The 26,448-nt window shown below is 47.3% G+C and overlaps 2 protein-coding genes across 2 annotated transcripts; both read left to right on the forward strand.

The window, feature by feature from the left end:
• LOC120688829 lies at positions 1–11,117 on the forward strand. Its single transcript, XM_039971196.1, has 3 exons — positions 1–94; positions 9,084–9,947; positions 10,984–11,117. The coding sequence occupies exons 1-3, from the start codon at positions 1–3 to the stop codon at positions 11,037–11,039; spliced, it is 1,014 nt and encodes a 337-aa protein (XP_039827130.1). The 3' UTR covers positions 11,040–11,117.
• Positions 11,118–24,161: 13,044 nt separating this feature from the next.
• LOC120688470 lies at positions 24,162–25,249 on the forward strand. The gene has a single exon (XM_039970804.1). The coding sequence runs from the start codon at positions 24,655–24,657 to the stop codon at positions 24,994–24,996; it is 342 nt and encodes a 113-aa protein (XP_039826738.1). The 5' UTR covers positions 24,162–24,654; the 3' UTR covers positions 24,997–25,249.
• The last annotated feature ends 1,199 nt before the right edge of the window (positions 25,250–26,448 follow it).

A 26,448-nucleotide genomic window follows, 5' to 3' on the forward strand; every position in this document is an offset into this window, starting at 1 on the left:
ATGGGGCCTCCCGGCGCGGCGAACGACCAGCGCAACACAGCAGCACGCACCGACGGCGGTGGTCGTCTCAGTTGTTCTGGCACATGCCTTAGTGGTACCCAGTGCAGTACTGGGTTGGTACATCTTCCCCTCTTCGTCTCACAGGCAGTCAGCAGTTAAGCTCTTCCCATGGGATCCAGGAGGACATAGTTCACTACTGGAAAAAGTGGCATTCGTCCACGTTCAATTAATACTGGTTGCTTTGAGCCGGTACTGATGTCAATTTAGTACTGGTTATATAGCACAGTGCCCCCTGAGACCATTTAGTGCCGGTTTGTAACACCACCCGGTACTAAATGGTGGCATTTAGTACCGGGTGGTGTTAAAATCCGGTACTAAATGGTCCCCGGGATACTCGGAGGTCCTCAGACATTTAGTACCGGATCATAATACCACCCAGTACTAAATGGTGGCATTTTAGTACTGGTTGGTGTTATGATCCGGTACTAAATGGTCATTTAGTAACGGGTGGTGTTATGACCCGGCACTAAATAGTTCTCCTGTGGTTACTTCAAAAGGATAGCATATCCCATCCAGTCACAAGTGATGCGCATGCGGGATGGTAGGGGGAGATACACGCGAAGCTAAAGGTCGCAAGTTCGAACCCCACGGAGGGGCTCCTGTGGTTTGATTTTTTTCTGGCCGCGTGCCCATTTAGTAGGCTCCCCCAGTTTTTACAACCGGTACTAAATGGATCCCCCATTAGCACCGGAGACACAATACTGGTTGTCACAACCGGTACTAAGAGGGGGGTTTACAGCCGGTACTAAAGCCCATAAATCTGGTAGTGGTTGCAGTTCAAATTTATTTCATATTTTTTTAAATTACAAAGGTAAGCCGAGATGTAAAAGGCTTAACCCTAGGTCGCGCCAAGTAGGTCTGCGGCAGCTCGTGGGCGAGTTGCTCCGAAAGGGGGAGAAGTGTCTGGGTGTTGGGCCCAGGATGACCCAGCCTGGGCTGGTATGAACAGTATCCTCGGTACTGTAGCACTCATCTAGTTTAGGAAAGATTAGATTAGATTGGTTATTTCCTTCAATTTAGAGATTGGTTTCTTAAGGGTCAACTCAGCCCATCTATATAAGAACAAACGGTCCAAATCTCCCAAGTACTCTAGTCTCCCTCCACACCAACTTTGCCCGGCCATCTTACTGGCAATGATTATTCTTCCTATCCCCCAAATGAACTAAGGTTCATAACACTTATACATTTTTTTCATCGATAATATTAAACATAAAATCTATGCAATGCTGCCGTAACAACAACAGACAATTATTTCTAAACACTGGATGCTTGGTGGGGGCGGCGAGCGTGGCGGCGGTGAGTGTGGCCGCAAGGAGAGCGGCGCCGAGGGCGACGCCATGGGCGGCGGAATGCGAGAACATGAACCCGCGACCTAGTCCTGTTTAGTTCTCAAAAATTTTCCTACAGTACCTATCACATTAAATTTTTGGACACATGCATGAAGTATTAAATGGAGTTAAAAAATAACTAGTTACATAGTTTAACTGTAAATGACGAGACAAATCTTTTAAGGCTAATTAATCTATGATTGGACATTAATTGCCAAATAATAACAAAGTGCTATATTACTAAAATCCAAAAAAATTCGCGAACTAAATGCAGCCCTAGAGTTGCGGATTTCTGAATTTCTGAAGATGGTTGCAGTTTTGTGGGGGAGTTGTTGGTCTGTCAATTGTTGGAAACAGACAGGAATTCTGTTGGATGGCGGCTGCGGACGTGCCTCTCTTCTGTGCTGCAGAGGAACTCGTCCCACTGATGCGTGGGCCCCAACACGGCGGAGCTTGCACGTCAGAGAGAGGGAGTCGACCTCCGACGATAGCAGCGGGAGAGAGATGACTTGGGGCGCGGTGTCAGGAGCACATCACGAAGTGGCGGATCCGAGCGGGCCGCCGCTAGATCGGTTTGCCGGAGCGTCGGATCCGAGCGGGCACCGCCGAACACCGGAGCTGCAGATCCTCATGTGGTGTACTGGTGTTTGGATTTATAGGGAATCGAATGGTGGGATAGGGATATGACGACAAATATTTTCCAACTTTTAAAACTTGACTTGCGGGGTAATACCGCCCCCACGGCATTTTTTTGAGAGGTAGAATGACTTTCTCACAGCAGGCCAAGAAAATCCCCGAACCCCTGCCCCACCCGTACACAGGGGCCCGTCGCCTTGTGAGTTAGGCCGGGCTCCACAGTGCTTTGGACATGAGGCAGGCGAGGGGATTTTTTTAATCTCAACCTGAAATTCGCTCCCATGAGGAGTCGAACCCAGGACCTGAGGAGTGCCGCTGGGTTCCCCTAACCAAGTTAGCTAGAGGTCCTTTGGCCTGCTTTTAGATTTCAGATTTAGATAGAGGCCGTATTTAGTTCCACGCGCAAAATTTTTTGCGTTGGAATCTTGTTAATTTGAAGTATTAAATGAAGTTTATTTATAAAACTTTTTGCACAAATGGGTTGTAAATCGCGAGACGAATCTAATGATGCTAATTAATTCATCATTAATTAATAATTAGTGGATGGTTACTGTAGCATCACTGTTGCAAATCATGTATTAAGTAGGCTCATTAGATTCGTCTCGCGATTTACAGCCCATCCATGCATAAAGTTTTGTAAATAAACTTCATTTAGTACTCCATGCATGTGTCGAAACATTCGATGTGATGTTTTTTTACGTTTACGGGATTTATGGGGTGTGATCCAAACAGGGCCAGATTTAAATTTTAGAAAATTTCTTAGTTGACACTATTAAAGTTATTAATTCCTTTCTTGATCCTCCAAAGTTCAAATTCTCTATTTGCACTAGTTGTGAACTTTGTTTCTAAATTGATACTACCGTCTATTTGAAGCTATAACGATGTTAAGTAGCAGGTGAGACCCATTTTATCTCTAACCTAATTAAGGAGTTTTAGGGAATTTAAAATCAAAAAATTATACTGTTGGGGAAAAGACTCCACCAAGACGGCCGAGAGGAGAGGAAACGAGAGAGAGTGAGAAATGCTCCAAAGGGAGAGAGTGTCCCCTTTGACCCCTTGGGCCTACTATATATATATATATGAGGGGAGGAGATGTCAATTTACCCCCGGCCCCCTGATGGGCACAAGATTTATAAATAGGTCCTTGGGCTGCCACAATAGGCCCATTTACAGGATGGGCTGGACCATTCCCCAGTAGCCCCTCAGCTGAAAATACAAGAAGTGGCCCAGACCAATCTATGACTTAGGCCATGGGGTGAGCCCTTGCGACTTTCCGCTCGCTAAAAACTCTATCCAAAAATCATGTGGGACAAAACAGATGGAGAAAAGAGTACGCACATCTTGCGGGCCCCACACACACAACCGTGAAGTCAAGCTGGTGACTGCCTTCAGTGTCGATGATGAAGCGAGTCTTCGCTGATGACGACTGTAGAAACTTCGTTGGCTTTGAAGCCTTGGCTCCTGGGTGCTCACATCTTCGGAGCCGGTTGAGCCTTGCCGCAACCTCAGACTATTCCAGCGTGGCCGATGTAGTTGAAGTGGTTGAAGTAGAACTTTTGGTCTTGCCGAAGCCGGTGACACCTCTGGGTCTTCGCTCACGAGCACCGGGCAAGCCTTCCCCACCAGGCTCTGCCAGTCTTCCATGATCCCGCCCTAGCCCCTCTTGGCTGGGGTTCGTAGCGGAGGGCGCAAAGGTTCTTCGGGGTCGTAGTCGAAGTCGTCGTCATCATGGTTGCGAAGAAGTCGACGCCAAGCCCCTTCCAGCCGAACACTGTCGACGATAGCGAAGGCCGAAGCAGTCGTTGCAGAGGGTAGAAGACGGGTCCCTGGAGTCGAATCGTGTCTACTCTGGCGAAGGCTGAAGTCGTCGTCGCCGGAGTAGAGGGCGAGCCCCTCGAGTCGAACTATATCGACGAGGGAGACAAGACACTGATCTGGAGCTTGCATTTCGAAGTCTAAGCTGTGACCGTGGACCCTGGGTTTTTGAAAACGATAGCTCTGATGATGAAAGTGAAGACGAAGATGAAGAGCAGGTGGAAGAAGAATTTGAATGGAACTCCGATGATGACAATATTCCACACACTAATGATATGGAAGGAAAGCACGACGCATTTACTCAAATCCTTGGATTTCGTCCCTACAAAGAGATTATCTTCTTCGATAGAACATCAAGAGGATTGGCGTATCATTTGAGTAGCTCTAAAGTGGAAGCGTTGGGCAACTTGTTGCCAATCAAGTTGCATTATATGCAAATGCATGTACTCCCTCCTTCCCTGTTTATAAGGCATACACGTATATCAAGATTCAAACCTTGTCATCTTTGACCAATAATTTGACTATTAAATTTTTATTTTTATAATGCAAATTTCATATGATTGGATTCATAATCAAATATATTTTACAATGATTATAAGTTTATAATCAAAAGTGATATAATATATGATAAATAAATGGTCAAAGTGTTGTTTAGAAGACCGTGTCATGTTCCACCATGCCTTATAAACGGGGAAGGAGGGAGTATATGTGAGGCGTTCGGTTCCATACACGCCTTGTTGGATTCGAGGATTATTGCCTCAAACTTTTAGGTAATAAATCCAACATCATCATGTATCAGGTTGAAGTTGTTTTATGAGCAAAATGCATAGTTTCTAAGTCCATGGCTTCGTTTCTCATGTACGAGAAATATAATCAATTACTGATAATGAATATATGAAAACTCAACAATGTTTTTTATCGTGTTACCATTACCTTTACACATCATATTATGCAATTGCTCCTATTTGTTTGTTCGAAGTATATTGTATATATTATCAAATGGTGCACGTATTTTCTCGCAAAAAAAATGGTGCACATATTGAAGATTGAGCAGCGCTCGGTTGGCTAGCTGCAGCGACATGCGGGCAGTGCCGGAGCATGAAAAATATAGCTGGGGCGACTTCTAGAAAGATTCGAAATCGCAAACGGTTTGGACTCCAATTCACACCACATCCGTGAGTACTTGTGCGGCTGCCACTTGAATCAGCTCCCAAGCTTGTGGAATAATTCTAACTAGTGAGGTGACCCGCGCATTTACGCGGCTAGTATTGATATTCTAAATATATTTTATATTTTTATCTAATTATTACTCATAGATTTTTATCTTTCTCATTATATTCTGCTTGCTTCAATAATCAAGAGTGTTTTTCTGCTGCTAGTGCATTGGTGCCTCATTTTGCCTACATCTTTCTTTGTCAGTGATGTGGCCGCATGGCAAGTACACAGTCCTAATCCTGTCATGACTGTCTATCTTCTCGGTCTTAGTTACCACCATTCGTTGTAGTAGTAGTAACATATTTCTTATCTACCAGCTCTTGCAGTAATGTTGTCTACTGCTCAGTTCAACTGACTCAGTTGTTCTTTTGCTAGCTACCCTACTTTATGATACTTTTGGTCGTCTATTGCTACTATGTTTAACTCTGTCGTCTGTTGCATGGCGCCATGCCTCCATGATCTAGTTTCTGTTGGGGAACAATCGATCCAAGTTTCTTGCTTGTTAGAAGCCAACAAATCTCCATAGTGCAGAGCACAAGATTCTATTCAGAATTTCAGCAACCTATGTTCATGTTCAAACCTGATGAGCTTACTACACCAATCATAGCCCAATCGATATTGTCCTCGTTCTTGATCTGCTTGTGGTGTTAATTTTTTTGAGCTTCTGGTGTTAATTGTGAGGTACGGTAGTGTTTTGTAGCAATGTCGGTAACAAACCTTTAGAGGGTGGTAGTCTAATACAGTGAAAAGCCTAGAATTATCTTGTTTATTTTGACTAATAGTATATAATCGTGAAGGTGCATTTGGAATTTTGGTAATATAATAAGATATGCGAGTGGTGAAATATGTTAATTGTTTGTGTAGCTAGTATCCTATAGGTATGCACGATATGTAGCTTGACGTGCAAAACGATGAATAGATTTATATTTATAAATAGAAATATATTTTAATGGCAGTCGTGGATAATTTATAAACATGTATATGTGTATTTAGGCTAATTTTTCGTAACGGCAGTGGTGAGTAATTTTAATTTTTTTTTATTTCTTCGATTAACGTAGGAATTTCTAGGCCTTCAAAGCGATGAATACATTTATATTTATGAATAGAAATATATTTTAATGACACTGGTGGGTAATTTATAAACATGTATATGGATATTTTAGGCTATTTTTTTGTAATGGCAGTGGTGGGTAATTTTAATTTTTCTTTTTTTCTCTGATTAACGTGGAAATTTCTAGACCTCGAGAGCGAATGTGGTCATATGGAGGCTCTGCTTGTTGGCCAAATAATATCGACAGGTACAATGGAGCATAGATTTGAGATTCTATGCAAGGATAGAACTGGTCGTGGTATCCGTAGAGATAGGGTGGTACATGAGAGTTTGATTACAGTAGATGGCAAAGCCTTCTGCTCCTGCATGAAGCCTAAGTTATTGCATTTGCCATGCTCCCATCTCATTGCGGCATGTGCAGAGTCTGTGTTGCAGTTAGGAGTATTTGTTTCACCTTACTTCAGCAAGAAAGCAGCTGTATCCACCTGGGGACATGAGATATACGGGATTGGAATAGTAGGGCCTTTCATTCAGGATAATGAGAATAAGATGTTTATTCCTGATCCAGCCACTGAGAAAGGCAAAGGCCGCCGTCAGACACGTCGTATTCGGAATGGTATGGACGAGTCCGAAGCAAACAAGGCACAAAAGCGTTGCAGCCAATGTGGAGCATTGGGTCACAACTACAAGAAGTGTCTGGAGGTGGGTCTAGCAAGAAGAATTACTACGGTTTTGGGAAAGGAAAAGGGGGAATAAAGGGAGACCCCATAATATGGGAGGGGCCTCTTGGACCTGATTCCTTTCCGGAACCAGTGTTTGAGTTTCCGCCACAGCAAAAGAGTGAATTTACCAATGAAACTCCTCTTCGACAATACGATAATCGTAGAGAACCGTGGCCAAAATGCAGACATGGTGAGGACTGCTTAGTCCGGAATCTGTTTACCGTAGTTTGCAACGGGTTCTGCCATGCCACTGCATGTGTGATGTGTGTTTCATTATCGTTGTATTATGATGTAAAATTTGATGGTTCACATTATGTAATGCATTTCTTAATTCTTATTTCTTATCGTTATATTAATTAAATATGTGCTTTTTAGTATTCTAGTGACATGAAAAGCTCCCAGGGCCATGTCCGTGCCCAGCAGAGGGCTAAGAGGGTCCGACACCCTAGGGGTGGTTAGTTATATCTGATGTTTGTATCTCTGATATTTATTTGTAATGAGATAGCTGTGGACCGCTTATTTATACACTTCAATGTTCGCCTCTGATCACTCTCGTATTTTCCATTACATACAATAGATGGTATGTTTATACTTCGATGCTCCATTACGACTAAGTACGATTCAAACTCGACATTATGTACATGTCCAGTGAATGCAAAGTTAGGTACGAGACATACATACAAGTATAATACAACATTAACAATACTAAATGCGAATACATCTTAAACCGATGAACATCATATGTTATAGATCATGACATGAAATCATCTAGGTCGTCATCCCAGTTGACAGATGGTGGTGCTGCAGGTGGTGTAGTATTGCTCGACGAACCTCTTGCCTTTCCCTTTCTCTCTTTTCTGGATCTACGTTCATGTACAGGGGGAGGAACATCATGTGTTGGAGGTCATGGTTTGGGGGGCATGAAGTCATCCATGTCGTCATCCCAGTTAACACAAGTTTGTGCTGCAGGTGGTGCAACATGACTTGACGAACCTCTTGCCTTTCTCTTTGTCTCTTTTCTGATTCTAGGTTCATGTAAAGGGGGAGGAACATCATGTGTTGGAGGCCATGGTTTGGGGGGGCATGAAGTCATCCATGTCGTCATCTCAGTTAACACAAGTTGGTGGTTGAGGTGCTGAAGCATGACTCGACGAACCTCCGAGCATCTGTTCTTGCGCAGGCCAAGTACTATCACCCGAAGATCTTATCCAGCTCCTTCGTCTAGTTTGCGGCATAATTCCACCAAAGATACATACCAATTTACGGAAATTTGGTATCGTTTTGTTAATCAACTCCGTGTTCTCGGGGTAATCCTAGCATATAATTAAAAAAATAATGTTACTGTTTCATAAATATGGATTCGAAATGACGGACGAGATTACAACTGAATGAGAGTTACTTTAATGTGCATCTCATGCACCTCTGGCCGCATCCATATCTTACAAGAACTTTGTAAGAATCCAATGATATTAGAATGATTCGCAAGTTCACATACTCTCATGTATATCTTCCGACGTTCTAGCAGGTATCCCTTTATATCTTGCGTCGTAATACCTCGAAATAATGTGAAATCTTTAAACTCTACTACTTTGGACAACACCATCTCTATCGTACCATCCTCTAACGGATCCAACTTCTTACTGATAACAAGATGGGTCATGATATCAAGTATTATACTAGATTTTTCTTCGGTCCATGAAAATCCTCCACAATTGGAGGCAGTCATTGCCTTATGCTGCAATATCAATAAGGTACTTTCATAATTCTATTCTAATTCATAATTAATTTAAAAACAAGTCTGTAATAGTACTGAAATTGTAATACTAAACGAGTGTTCTAAAGCACCAAATCTAATTCAGCTAATCCGCTAATTAAATTAAATTGTTATACAATATCAATGGATTCATACGGAAGTTACCGGTAGATCACAAGTACGCAATTCGGCAGAGCTTCGCCGCTTTTCTTCTCCTCACCCCTCTCTTTTTTCCTGAATTTTTAGCCTCAAATGACAACGGGAATGGCGGCCAGGGCTTATATAGGGGGGAGGGGACCCTGTCGCCCCCCCCAACGGGCGACAGGCCCCTGTCGCCCCTGGGGTGGGCGACAGGCCCCTTTTTTAGGGACCTCGTTGCAAATTTAAAGAAAAAAAATTACACTTAGGGCCTGTCGCCCTATGGGGGACCGGGGAGTATTTTTGAAAATTTTCAAAACGAACATATATTTTTGAAATTTTGATTTTTTTAAAATATAAAAAAGAAAAAAGCGCGACCAGCGCTGACTACACCACTCGTTTTGTGGATGGGTTGAAAAGTGAAATTCGCTCTGCTGTAGTAATTCAGCGTCCTCCCGATGTAGATACTGCTTGTGTTCTTGCTCTGTTGCAGGAGGAGGTCCTGGATCGTGATCGGCAAACCCATGTTCGGCCGTTTCTGTTTTCTTCGGCTGCTCGTCAACCGGCCAAGACACCTCTGCCATTGCCTTTGCCTCCGGCACCAGACAAGATCAGTGCCACAGTTCCTGCAACTGACAGGCGTGCTCCTGAACCTACTCGTGGCAGGCCGTATGATGATAAATTGGCTGCTCTGCGTTCTTATCGTCGTGCCAAGGGGCTGTGTATTAAGTGTGATGAGAAATGGCATCCTGATCACAAATGTCCTGACTCTGTTCAGCTGCATGTGCTCCAGGAAGTGTTTGATCTTCTCCAGCTTGAAGAGGAACCAGTTGATGAGGAGGTGGCCTCTCAGCATCATTCTGAACAGCTGTTTTGTGCCTTGTCCGATAGTGCTGTGTCAGGTACAGAAGGTCCTCGAACAATGAAATTCCAGGGTTCCATTCAGGGGTTGCCAATTCTTATTCTTATTGACTCTGGTAGCTCTCATACCTTCATCAGTTCTACAGTGGCATCTAAGTTATCAGTTCATTCTCAGTTGCCTGCACCTATTGGAATTCTAGTTGCTAATGGTAACTACTTGCAGTGCACTACTCAATTGTTGCAAGCTGAATGGCTGGTCCTGGGATGCTGTTTTCAGACAGACATGAAGATAATTCCTCTCAGCCACTATGATCTCATTGTAGGTATGGATTGGTTGGAAATTTTTAGTCCTATGAAAGTGCATTGGCAGCAAAAGTGGATGGCTATTCCCTACCAAGGTACCACTGCAATTTTGCAAGGCCTGCTGCCTGAATTTCCTGTGGGATCTGTAGTAGAAGTCTGTGCTATTCTGGTATCTGATCACACTCCTGTTCCATTGGATCTTCCTGAGGATATTACCTCTCTGCTGTCTGAATTCCAGGAGGTATTTGCCATTCCTTCTGGCCTACCCCCCTCCAGGGATTTTGATCATATTATTCCTTTGGTGGAAGGAGCTACACCTGTGTCAGTGAGACCCTATAGGTATCCTCCAGCCATTAAGGATGAGATTGAGAGGCAGGTACAGAATATGCTCAAGGAAGTCATTATTCAACCTAGTAGCAGCCCATTTTCTTCTTCAGTGCTGTTGGTCAAGAAGAAGGACAAATCTTGGAGATTTTGTGTGGATTTTCGGCACTTGAATGCCATCACTCTTAAATGCAAGTATCTTGTACCTTTGATAGATGATTTTTTGGATGAATTGGGCAAGGCCAGTTGGTTTACCAGTTTGGACCTGACTGCTGGTTATCATCAAGTTAGACTCAAGGATGGAGAAGCCTATAAAACAACATTTCAGACTCATTCTGGCCATTATGAATTCAGGGTCATGGCTTTTGGCCTGTCTGGAGGTCCTGCCACTTTCCAGAAGGCCATAAATACTACATTGGCATCTCTCCTACGAAAATGTGTGTTAGTGTTTTTTGATGATATTTTGATATACAGCCAATCTTATGAAGAACATTTGCACCACATCAGATTAGTCCTTCAGTTGTTATCTGCAGATCAGTGGAAGGTGAAATTATCTAAATGTACCTTTGCTCAAAGGCAAGTCACTTATCTGGGACATATCATTAGTGCACAAGGAGTTTCTACAGACCCTGTCAAGATTTCAGCAGTTCTAGAGTGGCCAGTTCCATCTAATGTCAAGGAGTTATGGGGTTTCTTAGGATTGGCTGGTTATTATAGGAAGTTTGTCAGGCATTTTGGGATTATAGCTAAACCACTGACTGAATTACTAAAGAAAGGAGCATTGTTCATTTGGACCCAGGAGCATCCTTTCAGACTCTACAGAAGGCTCTTAGCTCGGCCCCAGTGCTGGCTTTACCTGATTTTGCAGTACCATTTTGCATAGAGACTGATGCTAGTGGTTTAGGCATTGGAGCAGTGTTACTTCAGAAAGGCCATCCATTAGCCTATCTCAGTAAGGCTTTAGGCCCAAGATCTAGGGGTCTGTCTACCTATGAGAAGGAGTATTTGGCAATTTTGGAGGTTGTTCAACAGTGGAGGCATTACCTGCAATTTGGGGAATTCATCATTTACACTTATCAGAACAGTTTGGTGCAGCTGTCTGAACAGAGATTGCATACCCAGTGGCAGCAAAAGGTTTTTACCAGACTTCTTGGTCTCCAGTATAAGATTGTGTACAAGAAAGGGGCTGACAACAGAGTGGCTCATGCCTTATCTCGCAGAATTGTACATTCTGAGGAATGCTTCAGTATGTCTTCCAGTACACCTGTGTGGTTGCAACAGGTAGCTGATTCCTACACTGATGATACTTATGTGCAGTCTATTATTGCCAAGCTCATTTTGGATGCAACTGCTGTTCCACGTTTTTCTTAGAAGAATGGTATTTTGAGGTTTGATAATAGGATTTGGGTTGGCCAAGTGCCTGAATTGCATAACAAGCTTATCTCTGCCATGCATAATTCTGCTGTTGGGGGGCATTCTGGTGTACCAGTGACTTACAGGAGGATTAAGCAATTGTTTGCATGGCAAGGTCTCAAACAGGCTGTACACAACTATGTGCAGGAGTGTCAGGTGTGTCAGCAGGCCAAGCCTGATCGTTCCAAGCTTCCTGGGTTATTACAGCCATTGGCAGTTCCTCAGCATTCTTGGCAGCTCATCTCTATGGATTTTTATCGAAGGGCTGCCTAAAGCTTCGGGCTATGATTGCATTTTGGTGGTGGTTGACACTTTCTCCAAATATAGCCACTTTCTGCCTCTGAAACATCCATTTACTGCTGTCTCGGTGGCTAAGTTGTTTCACCATCAGATTTACAGACTCCATGGCCTTCCTCTTTCCATTGTTTCAGATTGTGACCGAGTGTTCACTAGTAGATTCTGGCAGGAGTTGTGTTGTCTGGCTGATGTCCGGTTGAGCATGAGCTCTGCTTACCACCCCCAGTCGGATGGGCAGACTGAAAGGGTGAACCAATGCCTGGAAACATTTCTTCGCTGTTTTGTGCACGCCTGCCCCAAAACATGGAGCCAATGCATGTCTCTCGCTGAGTTTTGGTATAATACAAGTACTCATTCTGCTACTGGGAAATCTCCATTCTTGGTTCTCTATGGCCATGAACCACGTCACTTTGGCATCTCTGAATCAGCTGTGCCAGTGCCCGAGCTCAATGAATGGCTTCAGGAACGCCAACTGATGACAGATTTGATTCGTCAGCATCTGTTACGAGCTAAAGATCGAATGAAGAAGCAAGCGGATAAACATAGATCAGAACGCAGTTTTGAGGTTGGTGACTTGGTTTATTTGAAGTTACAACCTTATGTTCAATCTTCCTTGGCACCGAGGGCACATCAGAAGTTGGCCTTCCGGATTTTCGGTCCCTTCCCGGTGATTGCTCGTGTTGGCTCCGTCGCGTACAAGCCGCAGCTTCCAGGCTCTTCGCTGATCCATCCGGTGGCTCCGTCGCGTACAAGCCGCAGCTTCCAGGCTCTTCGCTGATCCATCCGGTGTTTCACGTATCACAGTTGAAGAAGGCCAAGGGCACCAATCATCAGGTTACTGCATCTTTGCCTGACCAATCTTTTATGTGGAGCATTCCTGAGCAGATTTTGCAGCGCCGTTCTGTCGACCATGGGCATCATTCAGTGCCACAACTTCTCGTCAAGTGGTCTAATGTGCCTGAGTCGTTGGCCACCTGGGAAGACGCTGACTCTCTTCGGCAGCAGTTTCCTCGTGCGGCTGTTTGGGGACAAGCGCGTTTTTTTATTTTTATATTTTTCAATTTCGTTTTTTACAAAAATATATTTTTGTTTTCGAAATTTACAGGAATATACCCCGACCGCCCCGCTGCCGGGCTGCCGGCACCTGGCCGCCCCGCTGCCAGGCGGCAGGAGCTTTTCTGCAAAAAGTTTTGCAGAAAATTTGCGCTCAGGCCCCTGGAGGACCGGTCGCCCGGCAGCGGGGCGGCCGGCCCCCAGGCCGCCCGGCAGCGGGGCGGCTGGATCTGGCCGCCCGGCTGCAGGGCGACCATCTCCCATTCCCTTCTAAAAGGGCTGCCCCCCTCATTTGGTTCAAAAATTCCAGGAAAAAATACTCGGTTCGTCGTAACACTATTTATACACCATATCATGGTCCAATAGTTCATTAGTACTGTAAAAGTGTGCTTGCATTGCAAGGTAGCATAGACGAAGTTTGAGTACGGAATATAAAAACCAAGACGACAGGTCCATAATGACAATAGAGAAACAAGTGGCAACAACTAACCACCCCTGTCATGCCGACCTCTCTTACGTTGTGCGTGTACGTGATCTGTAGGGTAGCTATGACGGTCCGGTGGTCTCACGTCTCTGGCAGTACGGCGTAATAGAGCCACAGGTGTATGTAAGCTGGGATCATCGTCCTGGGCAGGCGTAGAAAACAACTGTGTAAAGTCATCGAAGTTGGCCTCGTCGTTGTCTTGAGACCACCCTACAGATCACCAAATTTTTTTAAGCAACGTTCAATAGGTGAATGCAATTCCGTATAAATTATTGTACGTACCCTGTGTTGGAGGTGGTGGTGGTGGTGGATAGGAAGAAGCTCCCATATTCTCCTGGTGGCGGCATAGGGTGATACGAAGAAGGCTCCGCTCCGGTGAACTATTGTGATCCTGAGTGTAAATAATAACGTATGAGCCTTCGACCATAAAACATAAGCAAATAAAATTATGCACCACATATTTACCTAAAGTCCCTGCAGCTGGTGTCATAGAGGTAAACTGGGTTCCTTGAAATGGAGCCCCTTCCGAGGCGCACCTAGCCCTCCATAGGGCTGAGAACCGGGGTACCCGTATCCTATGTGGAGTCGTATTTAAATACTGCCTACAAACATACGGATCGGTAAATATCATACCATACCTTCATACTGTCGGTGGTATGGGGGAGGCTGCTGCCATGCGGGACCAAAAGGAACCGACGTCGACGCTTGCAACGATCCGTAGGAATCCTCGTACTCCGTCCGCGTACCAAAGGCCTGAAGGATGCCTTGGGCTCTATCACGTTGAGTGGTCCAGGCCTCGAGTTGCGCCGGCATGCTCATCGTAGACCCGCCATGAATCCTCATTACATTCAGTGAGCAATCTAATTCAAGCAACCTACACATTTCGAACTGCAACCAAGAAAACTTAGTACACAAATCTTAAAAGATCGAAAATGCTGTCAATATTTACTCACCGCCCCAGCAAGTGCCTTATCCCTGTGTCGTGCATAGCCATCATACGAAGTCGCAACATGCGACTGTGGATGCATGTCAGCCAACTGCTCGTTTGCATCATCCTACGCAGCCACCCACAGTTGTAATCTAGTGACCCACATTGTTGAGAAAGGATGTCCAGCCCTTGATAAACTGCACGTTAAATAGAAATTAGTTACACATTATTTGTACATGGGACTTATACGTTTTTATTACCTATGATCGTGACGCTGAACACGATCCAATGCTGAAGACACAGGAAAAGATTGACGTTGACCAAACTGCCACATGACTCTGTCCGGGCAGTGGGCCTCAACCGCAACGTCATACACCAAAGCTGCAGTAGTCACCCATAGGCCCTGGTCCTGTGTGCACACCGAAGATATCCCAAGCGGTGCACGTGTGGCTATAGTCGAAGGACTATATGGCTCCCACACAATATCTTCTGGGGTCAATCGATCAAATTCCGCAACAAACTCAGGGTAAGACCGCCGGGTCTGTACATGTGCCCATGTTTTCTGCAAAAATAAAAATTATGTGTCCATAAGGAAGGTATTGAGGGAACAATGTATAACCATAGTATGCATAGAATACAAATTTTTATCGGGTCCATACCTGTCGAGAGTACCAGAGAGTCCCCATGGTGGGCCTGTCGTCCTCCGTGTCACCATACATATCCGGCTTGTATGGTGACTGGTCAATCATGTGACGACTGATAGCAATCCTCTCGTAAGACCAAAGCTGTAGCAGAATTGGGCATCCCGTTAGGATAGCATTCCTATCATTCTGTCGTGATGCCTTTCAGAGTCCACGGTATGTGCATGCAAGAACCGCTGAACCCCAACTATATAAGGGTATGTCATCCTCATCAGCATCGGCGATCTCCTGTGCGTAGGACACAAGCACCCTGTCCACACAGTGGCCGTGTGAGTTGTTGAACATGATGTACCCAAACAACCACAGCAGGCATGCCTCGAGTGATCTAGTCACGTTGTACTCATCAGCATCGGCTGCCAACAGATCCGGCTGCAATGAAGTACGAACATTGAGAATAAGAAACACATGAGGTATTTCAAAGCCATAAAATGCATCAACACATCGTTTTGGAGGAAGTTGTACCTGAAACTGTAGGAGCCATGACTTGGAAGGGCCTTTCGACTGTGGGTGCTCATTAAAATCTTCAGGATCAATCGTGGTGGCAACACCTGCAAAACGTTGCTCAAGATCCTCCAGCCACGTAGAAGGTACCACGCGGGGCCCGACAGCGTCTCCGGTGATAGGAAGACCAAGCAGCATCGCAACGTCCTGCAGAGTCGGTGCCATCTCCCCACAAGGGAGGTGGAACGTGTGTGTCTCAGGTCTCCATCTGTCAACGAGAGCTGAAAGTATAGACATGTCTAGCTTCACCAAGGCACTCTCAGCAAGACGAGACACAGTGAGAAGACCTGCCTCGCTCAGCCTGCATCATACAGTGCACAAACTCTACAGGAACCAACTCTGCAGGTGGACGTGGACGCAGCACGTTGAGTTGTTGGTGCTGAACCACAGCAAGGAAGGACCGGTGACCCGAATCTATTGTTGGGTCCAGCAACGCAGGAGTAACCCCGGCTATACCTACCACGTAAGATCAAAACAATGCAATACAATCACACACATCTAAATTAAATTGTACCATCGTACAACACAATATGTCCATACATAATAAAATTATATTGTTACATGCTACCATCTAGTTCAACTACACATATATACATAATAAAATTATATTGTTATCATATATACATAATAAAATTATATTGTTACATGCTACCATCTGGTTCAAATATATATCCATACAAAATCGTACCTAAATCCTTAATTAAAATCCTTAATGTACCACTAATCACTCCTGACAATAATTAAAATGATTGCTAATCTACTGTGTCAACAAAATTAATTACAACATAATCTATTTGTAAAGTGTAGAAAATTTTAGTTACCTGCAGTCGCCGGCTTGAAAATCCGGCAGGGCTTTGCCGCTTCTCCTCTCTCCCTCACCCCTCCTCTCTTTTCTTTTTTTCGGGATTTTTAGTGAGCCAAATGAGGGGTGGGATGGCAGCCAAACCCTTATATAGTGGAGGGGGAGGCGGTCGCCCCGCAGTCGGGCGGCCTGGGGGGCCGGCCGCCCCGCTGCCGCGCGACCGGTCCTCCAGGGGTCCGGGCGCAAATTTTCCGCGAAACTTTTTGCAGAAATGCCCCTGCCGCCCGGCAGCGGGGCGGCCGGGTATATTCCTGTAAATTTCAAAAACAAAAATATATTATTGTAAAAAACAAAATTGAAAAATAAAAAAATCGCGCCAGCCAAGGTGGAGGGGATGTTAGCCTCGCCGATGATACTGAAGCCCATGGGCCTCGCAAGTCTACTCGGCCCAGGAAGAAGAACACTCATGTTGCCGGCCCGGAATGGGTGTAGCGTGTGTGCGTGCTGTCTATATAAAGCAGAGAAGGAGAGACGAGAGAGGACATGAACAATGGTCTTCCCGGCCCGGCACCCACAGCTCCAGATGCAGGGGGCCAGCGTGGCGCGGCCGCAATGGCAGAGGAGCTCAGGTGCATTGCAAGTGCCTGCCACGCCTGACGCCCCCTGCGTTCTCCAGGACCCCCCGTGACTTCTCGCGGGCTCCCCGCGTCCAAGCGCGGGAAAGCCGTAGGGTTTGCCGCCCTCGTTCGCGCCCCCGCTCCCCCTCACGAGCCTCTCATCTCATTCTCACCGCCACCGGTCTCTCACTCCCTCGGCTCCATTGACCATTGCTGCTGCTCTCTTCCTCTCGGGCCAGGTGAGGCAAGATCAGGTCATGACTGATAAAGCTGGTGATTCTGAAACTAAAGAGAGAGCTAATGCTACCAGGCCAACTAGGAAGCACCAGCCCAACAAGAAGTTCTTTGGCTCGGACTGGCAGCCCAAGTAGACGCCGGCCCACTCCTTTGCTCTGGAGACGCGATGTACAAAAGAGAACATTCCGTGGAGGAGAGGAGGATAGGAAGGAAGTAGAACAGAGAGGCCGGCTGCGTCCGGAGGCGGCGGCGATCTGCGGATCCCGTTTGTATCTTACCAATTCCCGGCGAGCTGACCGTGTTCTGTGTTACGCTACTAAACTACTTCCTATAATCGAGTTCCCATACTACCTAGATCGCTAGTTCATGACAAATTGGCATCAGAGCCAGTGATCTCCGCGTGGCGGTGGTCGCTCCGTTCCCCGACATCATCGACGTGATCCGGCAACCTTGGTGGAGGTTCCCGACTATCTCCTACGGCCGCAGTACCAGACGCTCGAGCAGAAGAAGTTGGCGGCCATGGATCAGAACATAGCTGATCTCACGGCTGTGCTGAAGGACATGCAGAAGGACCGGGTGGAGGACCGCAAGACTTTCGACTCGCTTCGTCGTGCTCTTGAGGCGAACACGGAAGCGATGAAGGATTTCGCGTCCTGGAAGCCCCAAGTCGACACCAAGGTGGATGATCTGAAGAATCACTTGCAAGGTCTGCGAGATCAGGTGGATTGGCTGTGCCTCAGGACAGAAGAGTTCGTCAACCCCGCCTACAAGCACCTTGATGACGAGTGCATCGATCTCACGAAGCCAGCGGCCGCTCATCTGGTCGGAACCTCTCCGGAGGTGGCTTCAGGGCCTGATGGCCACCGCGATGCACGCGATCACCGAGGAATTGGCCAAGGTGTGGTCACCACCTATGTGCCTTCCCCGGTCACAGGTGTGAAGCCGATCACCCCTATACCTTTTTCTCTTGCTGATACTGAAAGCCCAGAATTGCCTAGCAGCAACCAGAATTGGAGTACGCTTTTGCCTCAGCTTAGTTTCCCTACTTTTGATGGTAGTAATCCTAAGATTTGGAAGAAAAAGTGTGAGAACTTCTTTGATATCTATTCGGTTCCTGCTTCCATGTGGGTCAAGCTTTCCACCATGTACTTTTCTGGTTCGGCAGGCTTTTGGTTGCAAGCCATGGAGACCAAGTTTGTTTCTACTAGTTGGGATGATCTTTGTCAGGCCGTGTGTGATCGCTTTGAACGCGAACAGCACAACCAACTAATTAGGCAGTTTTTCCATGTCAAACAGACTGGTAGTGTAGCAGAGTATGTAGAGCAATTTGATTGCCTTGTTCACCAACTGTTGGCTCATGATCCTACCATGCGTCCTGCTATGATAACCAATAGGTTCATTGATGGTCTTAGGGACGAAGTTCGAGCTATAGTTCTTTTACATCGGCCCATCGATTTGGATACTGCATGTTCCCTTGCATTGTTGCAGGAAGAAGTTGCTGGGGATTCTTCTAGAAGAGAAGTAAAGAAAACTGAGTTTCTACCTCAGATCAAGAATGTTGGGAAGTCAATATCCATCACCAACCCACTGAGTTCCAGCTCTCTTGTTCTTTCTGATAGCAGAAGAGTCAATGATCATTCAAGGACTCCCAACAATTCATCTTCAGACAGCAAAATGTCTGCCCTGATGGCTTACAGGAAGGCTAAAGGCTTGTGTTATAAGTGTGGCATGAAGTGGAACCCCAGTCAAGTGTGCTGCTTCTGTACCTTTGCATGTAGTGGAGGAACTCTGGCAATTGATGCATGATTCTGAAGATGAAAACCATCTGTCTCTCAAGAATACTATTTCTAACTCAGAAGAGGATCTCTGTGCTATTTCACTAGCTGCAGTCAATGGTGTGGAAGCACCCAAAACTGTCAGGTTTTTGGGCAGAATATCTGATCATCAGGTGATTATTCTTGCTGACTCTGGCAGCTCTAGTAGTTTCATCAGTGAATCTGTGGCTACTCAATTCTCAAATTGGTAGAGGTTGTCCCTACCTATTCAAGTGAGGGTTGCTAATGGTACCATTCTTACTTGCACTGAGCTTCTAAATTGTCCTATAGTGATCAATGGGCACAAATTTGCTGTTACCCTGAAAATCCTTCCTCTCCACTGTTATGATGTCATTCTTGGCATGGACTGGCTTGAAATGCATAGCCCTATGGAAATTCACTGGAAACACAAGTGGATGTCATTTCTTCATCAGACTGTTAAAATCACTTTGCAAGGAGTTCAACCTGACTTAACCGGCTGCCATCCCATTTCCTCTTCTGATGTGTTAGTTTTGCAAAAGAAGGATGACTTGTGGTGTATTCTCCAACTTTATTCCATCCACCAAGAGGATAGTACTCTGAACTTGCCACTAGAGATATCTGAATTGGTCACCAAGTTTTCTGAACTCTTTGAGAAACCTACCGGCCTGCCACCCAAGAGACCTTATGACCATTTTGTTCAACTGGTTGCTGGTGCACAACCTTTCAGGCTGAGACCCTATAGATACAATCCTGCACAAAAAGATGAGATAGAGAGATAGGTACATGAATTGCTACAGAATGGGATGATTCAGGCCAGTGTTTCCCCTTTTGCTTCTCCTATTTTGCTTGTCAAGAAGAAAACTGGGGATTGGAGACTTTGTGTTGATTACAGACGGCTTAATGCCTTGACCATCAAAGATAAATTTCCATTGCCAGTCATTGATGAATTCATGGATGAGCTGGCTGGGTCCAAATGGTTCACTTCCCTCGATATGAGATCTGGATTTCACCAAATCAGGATGAATGAAGCTGATCAATATAAAACAACATTTCAAACTCATCATGGACATTTTGAATATAAGGTAATGCCTTATGGGGTTACTGGTGGGCCTGCTACCTTTCAGAGAGTGATGAATTGGGTACTAGCTCCTCTTCTCAGAGTTTGTGTCATTGTCTTTATTGATGACATTTTAGTGTATAGTAAAACATGGGAACAACACTTAGAGCTGTTAAATGAGCACCAGTTTAAAATCAAGTTGTCCAAGTGCTCATTTGCTAAGCAAGAGTTGCCATATTAGGGACATATCATCAGTGCTGAAGGTGTGGCTACTGACCCTGGCAAGATCAAGATAGTCCAGAACTGGCCTACCCCCACTTCAGTTAAAGAGCTTCGAAGTTTTCTTGGTATGGTTGGCTATTATAGAAAGATTGTGTAGCATTTTGGCATCATTGCTAAACCACTCACCAATCTCTTGAAAAAGAATGAGTTGTTTGTTTGGACAACAGTACACCAAGAGGCCTTTACCACACTGAAGAATGCTTTGGTCTCAGCTCCTCTCTTGGCAATGCCTGACTTTTCTCAGAAAATTTTCATCGAGACTGATGCTTCTGCAGCAGGAATTGGTGCTGGACATCCTATTGCTTTTGTCAGCAAAGCCTTGGGTCCCAAGAACCAGACCTTGTCCATTTATGAAAAGGAATATCTAGCTATCTTAATGGCTATTGATCACTGGAGGCAGTACTTGACCACAAATGAATTCATTATTCTTACTGACCAGAAGAGCCTCATCCACTTGGATGACCAGAAGTTGTCTACTCCATGGCAACATAAAGCACTGACTAAAATGCAGGGCCTTCAATATAAAATCTGTTACAAGAAGGGCTATGAAAACAAAGTGGCAAATGCTCTTTCTAGAGTGCAAGCACCATTAGATCAAGAGGTCCTGGCAGTTTCTCAACTCCAACCTGCATGGCTCCAAGCAGTCACTGATGCATATCAGACCAATCCTGAACTTAAAGAACTATTGGCAGCACTATCCATTAAGGGTGTCATTGATCATTTCTCTCTGACAAATGGAGTTATCAGATACAAGAATAGAATTTGGCTAGCCCACAACAATTCAGCTCAGCACAATGTGATACAGGCCCTACATGCCAGTCCATTGGGAGGTCATTCAGGTATTCATGCAACTTATATCAGAGTTAAGAATCTCTTTGCCTGGCCTGGATTAAAAAAGCAGGTTCACTCTTTTGTCTCCCAATGCTCAGTTTGTCAGCAGGCTTAACCTGAACATGTTAAATACCCTGGCCTCCTTCAACCTTTACCTGTTCCAGAGTACACTTGGCAAGTAGTTTCATTGGATTTCATTGAGGGTCTTCCTACTTCTAATCATTGCAACTGCATTTTGGTAGTAGTTGATAAATTCTCTAAATATGCCCATTTTGTTCCACTGTCCCATCCTTTTACTGCCATGAAAGTAGCAATGTTGTACATGGAACACATATTCAAACTTCATGGGTTGCCTCAAGCTATCATTTCTGACCGTGACAGAATTTTCACCAGCCACCTTTGGCAAGAACTCTTCAGGCTTTCTGGTACTCATTTGAAACTTAGTACAGCCTACCACCCTCAGACAGATGGTCAAACTGAGCGTGTTAATCAGTGTTTGGAGGCCTATCTTCGATGCTTTGTTCATGGGTGTCCTACTAAATGGAAGGACTGAATCCCACTTGCTGAATTCTGGTACAACACTTCTTATCATTCTTCTCTCGGCAAGACTCCTTTTGAAGTCCTTTATGGTCATGAGCCTCGTCACTTGGGCATTGATAGAATTGAATCATGTGCTGTTGATGATCTTAAAGAGTGGCTGTCCAACAGAAAGGTTATGACTCAACTGTTACAGCAACATCTCTGCCGAGCTCAACAGCGACAAAAGTCCCAAGCTGATAAAAACAGAACTGAACGGCAGTTTCAGCAAGGAGATTTCGTTTATCTTAAGCTGCAACCATATATCCAACAATCAGTTATGCCAAGAGCTAATTCTAAGTTGTCCTTCTGTTACTTTGGGCCCTTTCAAATTCTGGAGAAGATTGGTACCGTTGCATACCGTCTGCAGCTACCACCGTCGTCCTCTATTCACCCAGTTTTCCATGTTTCTCAGCTTAAACGTGCTGTGGGCATTGACACAAAGGTCAGTTCATCTCTGCCTCCAACCTCCACTCAGTTTCAGGTTCCAGAACATATTCTGCAGCGTCAAACAGTTTACCACAACAATCAACCGATCCCTCAAGTGCTAGTCAAATGGTCTTCTTGGCCTTCATCCTTGTCAACATGGGAGAATGAGACTTCCCTTCGTCAGAGTTTTCCTGCTGCACCGGCTTGGGGACAAGCCGGTTCTGATGGAGGGAGAAATGTCATGACTGATAGAGCTGGTGATTCTGAAACTAAAGAGAGAGCTAATGCTACCAGGCCAACTAGGAAGCACCAGCCCAACAAGAAGTTCTTTGGCTCGGACTGGCAGCCCAAGTAGACGCCGGCCCACTCCTTTGCTCTGGAGACGCGATGTACAAAAGAGAACGTTCCGTGGAGGAGAGGAGGATAGGAAGGAAGTAGAACAGAGAGGCCGGCTGCGTCCGGAGGCGGCGGCGATCTGCGGATCCCGTTTGTATCTTATCATTTCCCGGCGAGCTGACCGTGTTCTGTGTTACGCTACTAAACTACTTCCTATAATCGAGTTCCCATACTACCTAGATCGCTAGTTCGTGACAGATCATCCCCTCTCCTCTCTACTCGTCGCCTCTCCTCGCCTCCTCCACTCTAATGTGTCCACACGTTCCTGCAGTGGGGCGATCGGTTGGCGGAGGGACGCGAAACTCATGAGATTCATTTGTGCCTTGCAGTGGGGAGAATTCGATTGCAGGCTTGCAGCTGCGATTTGCAAGAAGGCAAGTTCTTTCCCCAGAGCCACCATTCCAACCCGTACCTTTCCTGACTTTCCATTCTCAATTTTGCATTTGAATAGGCTTGGATCCGTGCTGCTTCATTTCTTCCCCCGCGTGGTCCTTGTACGGCAACGACGAACAATCCCCTTCGTCTCCTTTGCCGGATCCGCCTGGAGTATGTACCTTTGGTGCTTTGATCTCGTCTCCTATGTGTGTGGACTGATCTTGCTTGCCCCCGCGGTTTGGAGAGAGATTGCTATCGTCGTCCAGCTCGTTGTAATTGTCGTTCTGCTGTGCAAAATCATGGAAAAACTAGCGCTGTCGGGAGCCATGGTGTAAAACTGCTGCCGGTGAACTTAGCCTCTGGGGGATCATGCGATGGATCATTTGCAGCCCTGTATCGAGTGTTTAAATGTTGGCATGTTGCTGCTCATATTTACGAGTAGGTTGCAATCCTAGTACATTGGTCCTGGGCTTCTGGTGCCTAGCCTGGCCAAACCAAATCATCGGCTGCTACCAAACCGGCGCGAGGTGAGACGGCGGCGCTGCTCCGGACATCCGGATTCCGGGAACGCGTCTTCTCTTATGACCGGGCCGGCGTACGTGGCTGCTTCAGCGCTTGTTGCTCCGGGGCCAACGAGCTTGGTCACAGTGGAGCCAGGAGGGATCCAGCTGCGCCACAGCACGGCGTCCTCCGGCCTCCCGCCTGCCGCCGGCTGCTGGGAAATAAAGACGCCGCCACTCTGACGCTGACGCCGGCCAAACGCGGGCCCCACCTCCCGGCACACAGAGCTGTGCTGGTGCGAGTACCCAACGGATCCTGTCCTGGAGATGCACTGCCCGTGTGAGAGCCTTCCCCGGACGGATCGTTTCTCTCTGGATGCGCCATGCGAGCTTGGGCTTTGCTTGCTTGTTTTGTCACAGTGGATTAGATGAGCGGCACTTGGTTTTGTGCAGTGCAGTTTGGTACGCATGACGTCAGCTAGTCCAACTGGAACAAACATTCTCCTCGGTACCCTCACACATCGATGGGTGGTTGTGTACTACTCGTAGAAAGAGATTTGATTTTAATTAAGAGAGAGAGAGAGAGTTTTGATTCTTCTAGCACACTTGCTACAACCGCACCATTTCACCAAGCTCACCAGCCAGAATAGCTTTTCTTCTTCCGATAGTAGCACAACACAACCACTCCTCGTAAAAGGCACAGGAGATGAGTGGTAAGGATATCACACAGCCATGCCCATGCTTTGCTCGCTACCCCCAAATCAGGCGGCGCGCGGGCACGTCGTCCACGTCCAGGTCAGCCCTCCCCGAGACAATCTCCCCCGATCCCGACCTCCTCCCGTCCCGGGTCCCAACCAACCAAACAAGCAGCGGCGAGCGCAGATGGCAGCAGCGTCGCATCACAGTGCAGCAGAAGTTTTGCCCAGTGAGACCCAGGTCACCATCTCCCTCGGCCTCGATTTTCATGTGCCAGCCAGGCGCGAGACCACGGCCCCCCTAGACTCCTGCCTCTTCTTCCACCTCAGCTCAGCTCGCAGCCCGTATATATCCACCCCACCCCCTCCACCACCCTTCTCACATTTGCCAATTGCCGCACAACTCTGGAGCAAGCCTTGAGGGAGAGGGACGGAGGGAGTTGCATTGCAGATAGGAGATAGTTTTTGCGGCGGTAGAATGGCTGGCCGCTGCGGCTTCTCGCCATTGGCAAGGCTTCTCCTCCTGGTGGTCCTTCTTGGCGCTACCCTTCACGGCGCTGGCGCGGTGGCCAGGCCGCTGCTGGGCATCGCCGAGCCGCCGGCCTCGCCGGGCGCCGCGGCGGCGGGACCGGGGGACGCTGCGCATGCCGGGGCAGGCGGCGGGCCCGGCCGAAGTTCCGAGGCCGGCGGGGAGGTGATCCTCGCCGGGTTCGCGGCCGCGTTGATCATCGTTATCGTCTGCTACATCGGGGTCACCAGGGAGAGCAGCAGGAGCAGCAGTGGAGTTGGAGAGAAGCAGGGAAGCTTAGGAGGGTTCTAATCGACAGATGAACATCTTAACTTGATCGCCAAAAAAAAAGGATAGATGTAGTACTAGTATAGCAGACTTCAGAGAGGGTTGAAATATATAGTTTAGCAGCTGTTTGAGGTTTGTCAGTCCACTGATCTCTGATGTGTGCGTGTGTGTGCCCTGTACATCCCTGTTGAGATGTGGTGAGATGCAGGAGAGAAAGGGCCTGTTTGGTTGTGGGGTGGGAAAAAATTTCATGGAAACATTTCCATGTGTTGGTTGGTAGTGGAGGGGTGACAGGTGGGATCCGCGCCCACCGTGTTACGCTGCCCCGTGAGGCTCCCCAGGCGCAAACCCGCCCCCAATCCCGCAAGCGCAAACGCCCCGCTCGCACAGGCGCCGCCGCTGCGCGCCGGCCTGGAGCCAGGAGACACCCCCCGACATCGCGAGCGGGCAGCGTCAAGATTGGGGCCGGACCGGCGGCCGCTGCTCGGTGTTTGGCCCCGCGCCCGCGCCCCACAGAGCAGCCGGCTTGTGCCCCCAATCATTCTCCTTCCTGCGCAACGATGGCCAGGGAGCCGGAGGGGAGCCGTGAACGGGGCAGCAGGCGCAGGCACTGAAGGACGGGGAGTCAAACCAGGGGCGGCCGCAGACGGCACGGGGCAGGTTTGGCGGCGGGATGCTGGATCCCCCCCCCCCCCGAGGGAGCGCGCGCCGTGGCACGAGTCAAGGACCGAGGCCGGCCGGCACACCGGACCAACGCAGGCGGCGGCGACGGAAAAGGAGAGCTCCGACCGTGGGCGGAGGAGGCCTTGCAACCGAGGGGACGATGCCGCGGCCGGGGAGGACACCGATGGGGGGCGGACGTCGGTGGATCCGTCCGCCCCCACGGCGGAGGGGGGGCGAACACGGCCCAGCGCCCGCTGGTCCGGCCCCAACCGTGCGGCGGCGCTCGTGCTCCTTCTAAGGCGGCGGAACGCCAGCCGACCGCCGATCCGGGGCGTGGAGGGTGGCGGCCACCGGATCCGTCGAATGGCCGACAAGACGGCGGCAGATTTTGGTGGCGCGTGGACGCGAAGCTTGGCCGGGGAGGCATTCGGCGGATGAGTTATTGCGGGTGGGAGGAGGCCGCATCGTTTGCGCTGGAGGCAGCCGACCGGGGACGCCTAACGCGTTCGGCCGTGGGTCCCGGCTCCGGCCCCATCCCCTGGGTCCACTTTCCATACTGTTCTAACCAAACACATGAGATTCAAACCAGGAAATTTTTTCCATCCTCTCAACCAAACACGGAAGCGTCAAGTTTGCTGAACTCTTTGAAAAATTCTTTGCATCACAGTAATTGCCTGCCATGATTTCTGGGAAGAATCTGCAATCGAATTTAATTTGCTCCGGATCAATCTGCCGGTGTGATTCCTGACCGGTAGTACTATATATATGCAGGAACTCTCTTTGCTACACATCCGCAAAAATTAGAAGGAAAAA

Source organism: Panicum virgatum, chromosome 9N, assembly GCF_016808335.1.
Source record: "Panicum virgatum strain AP13 chromosome 9N, P.virgatum_v5, whole genome shotgun sequence".
Lineage (NCBI taxonomy): Eukaryota > Viridiplantae > Streptophyta > Magnoliopsida > Poales > Poaceae > Panicum > Panicum virgatum.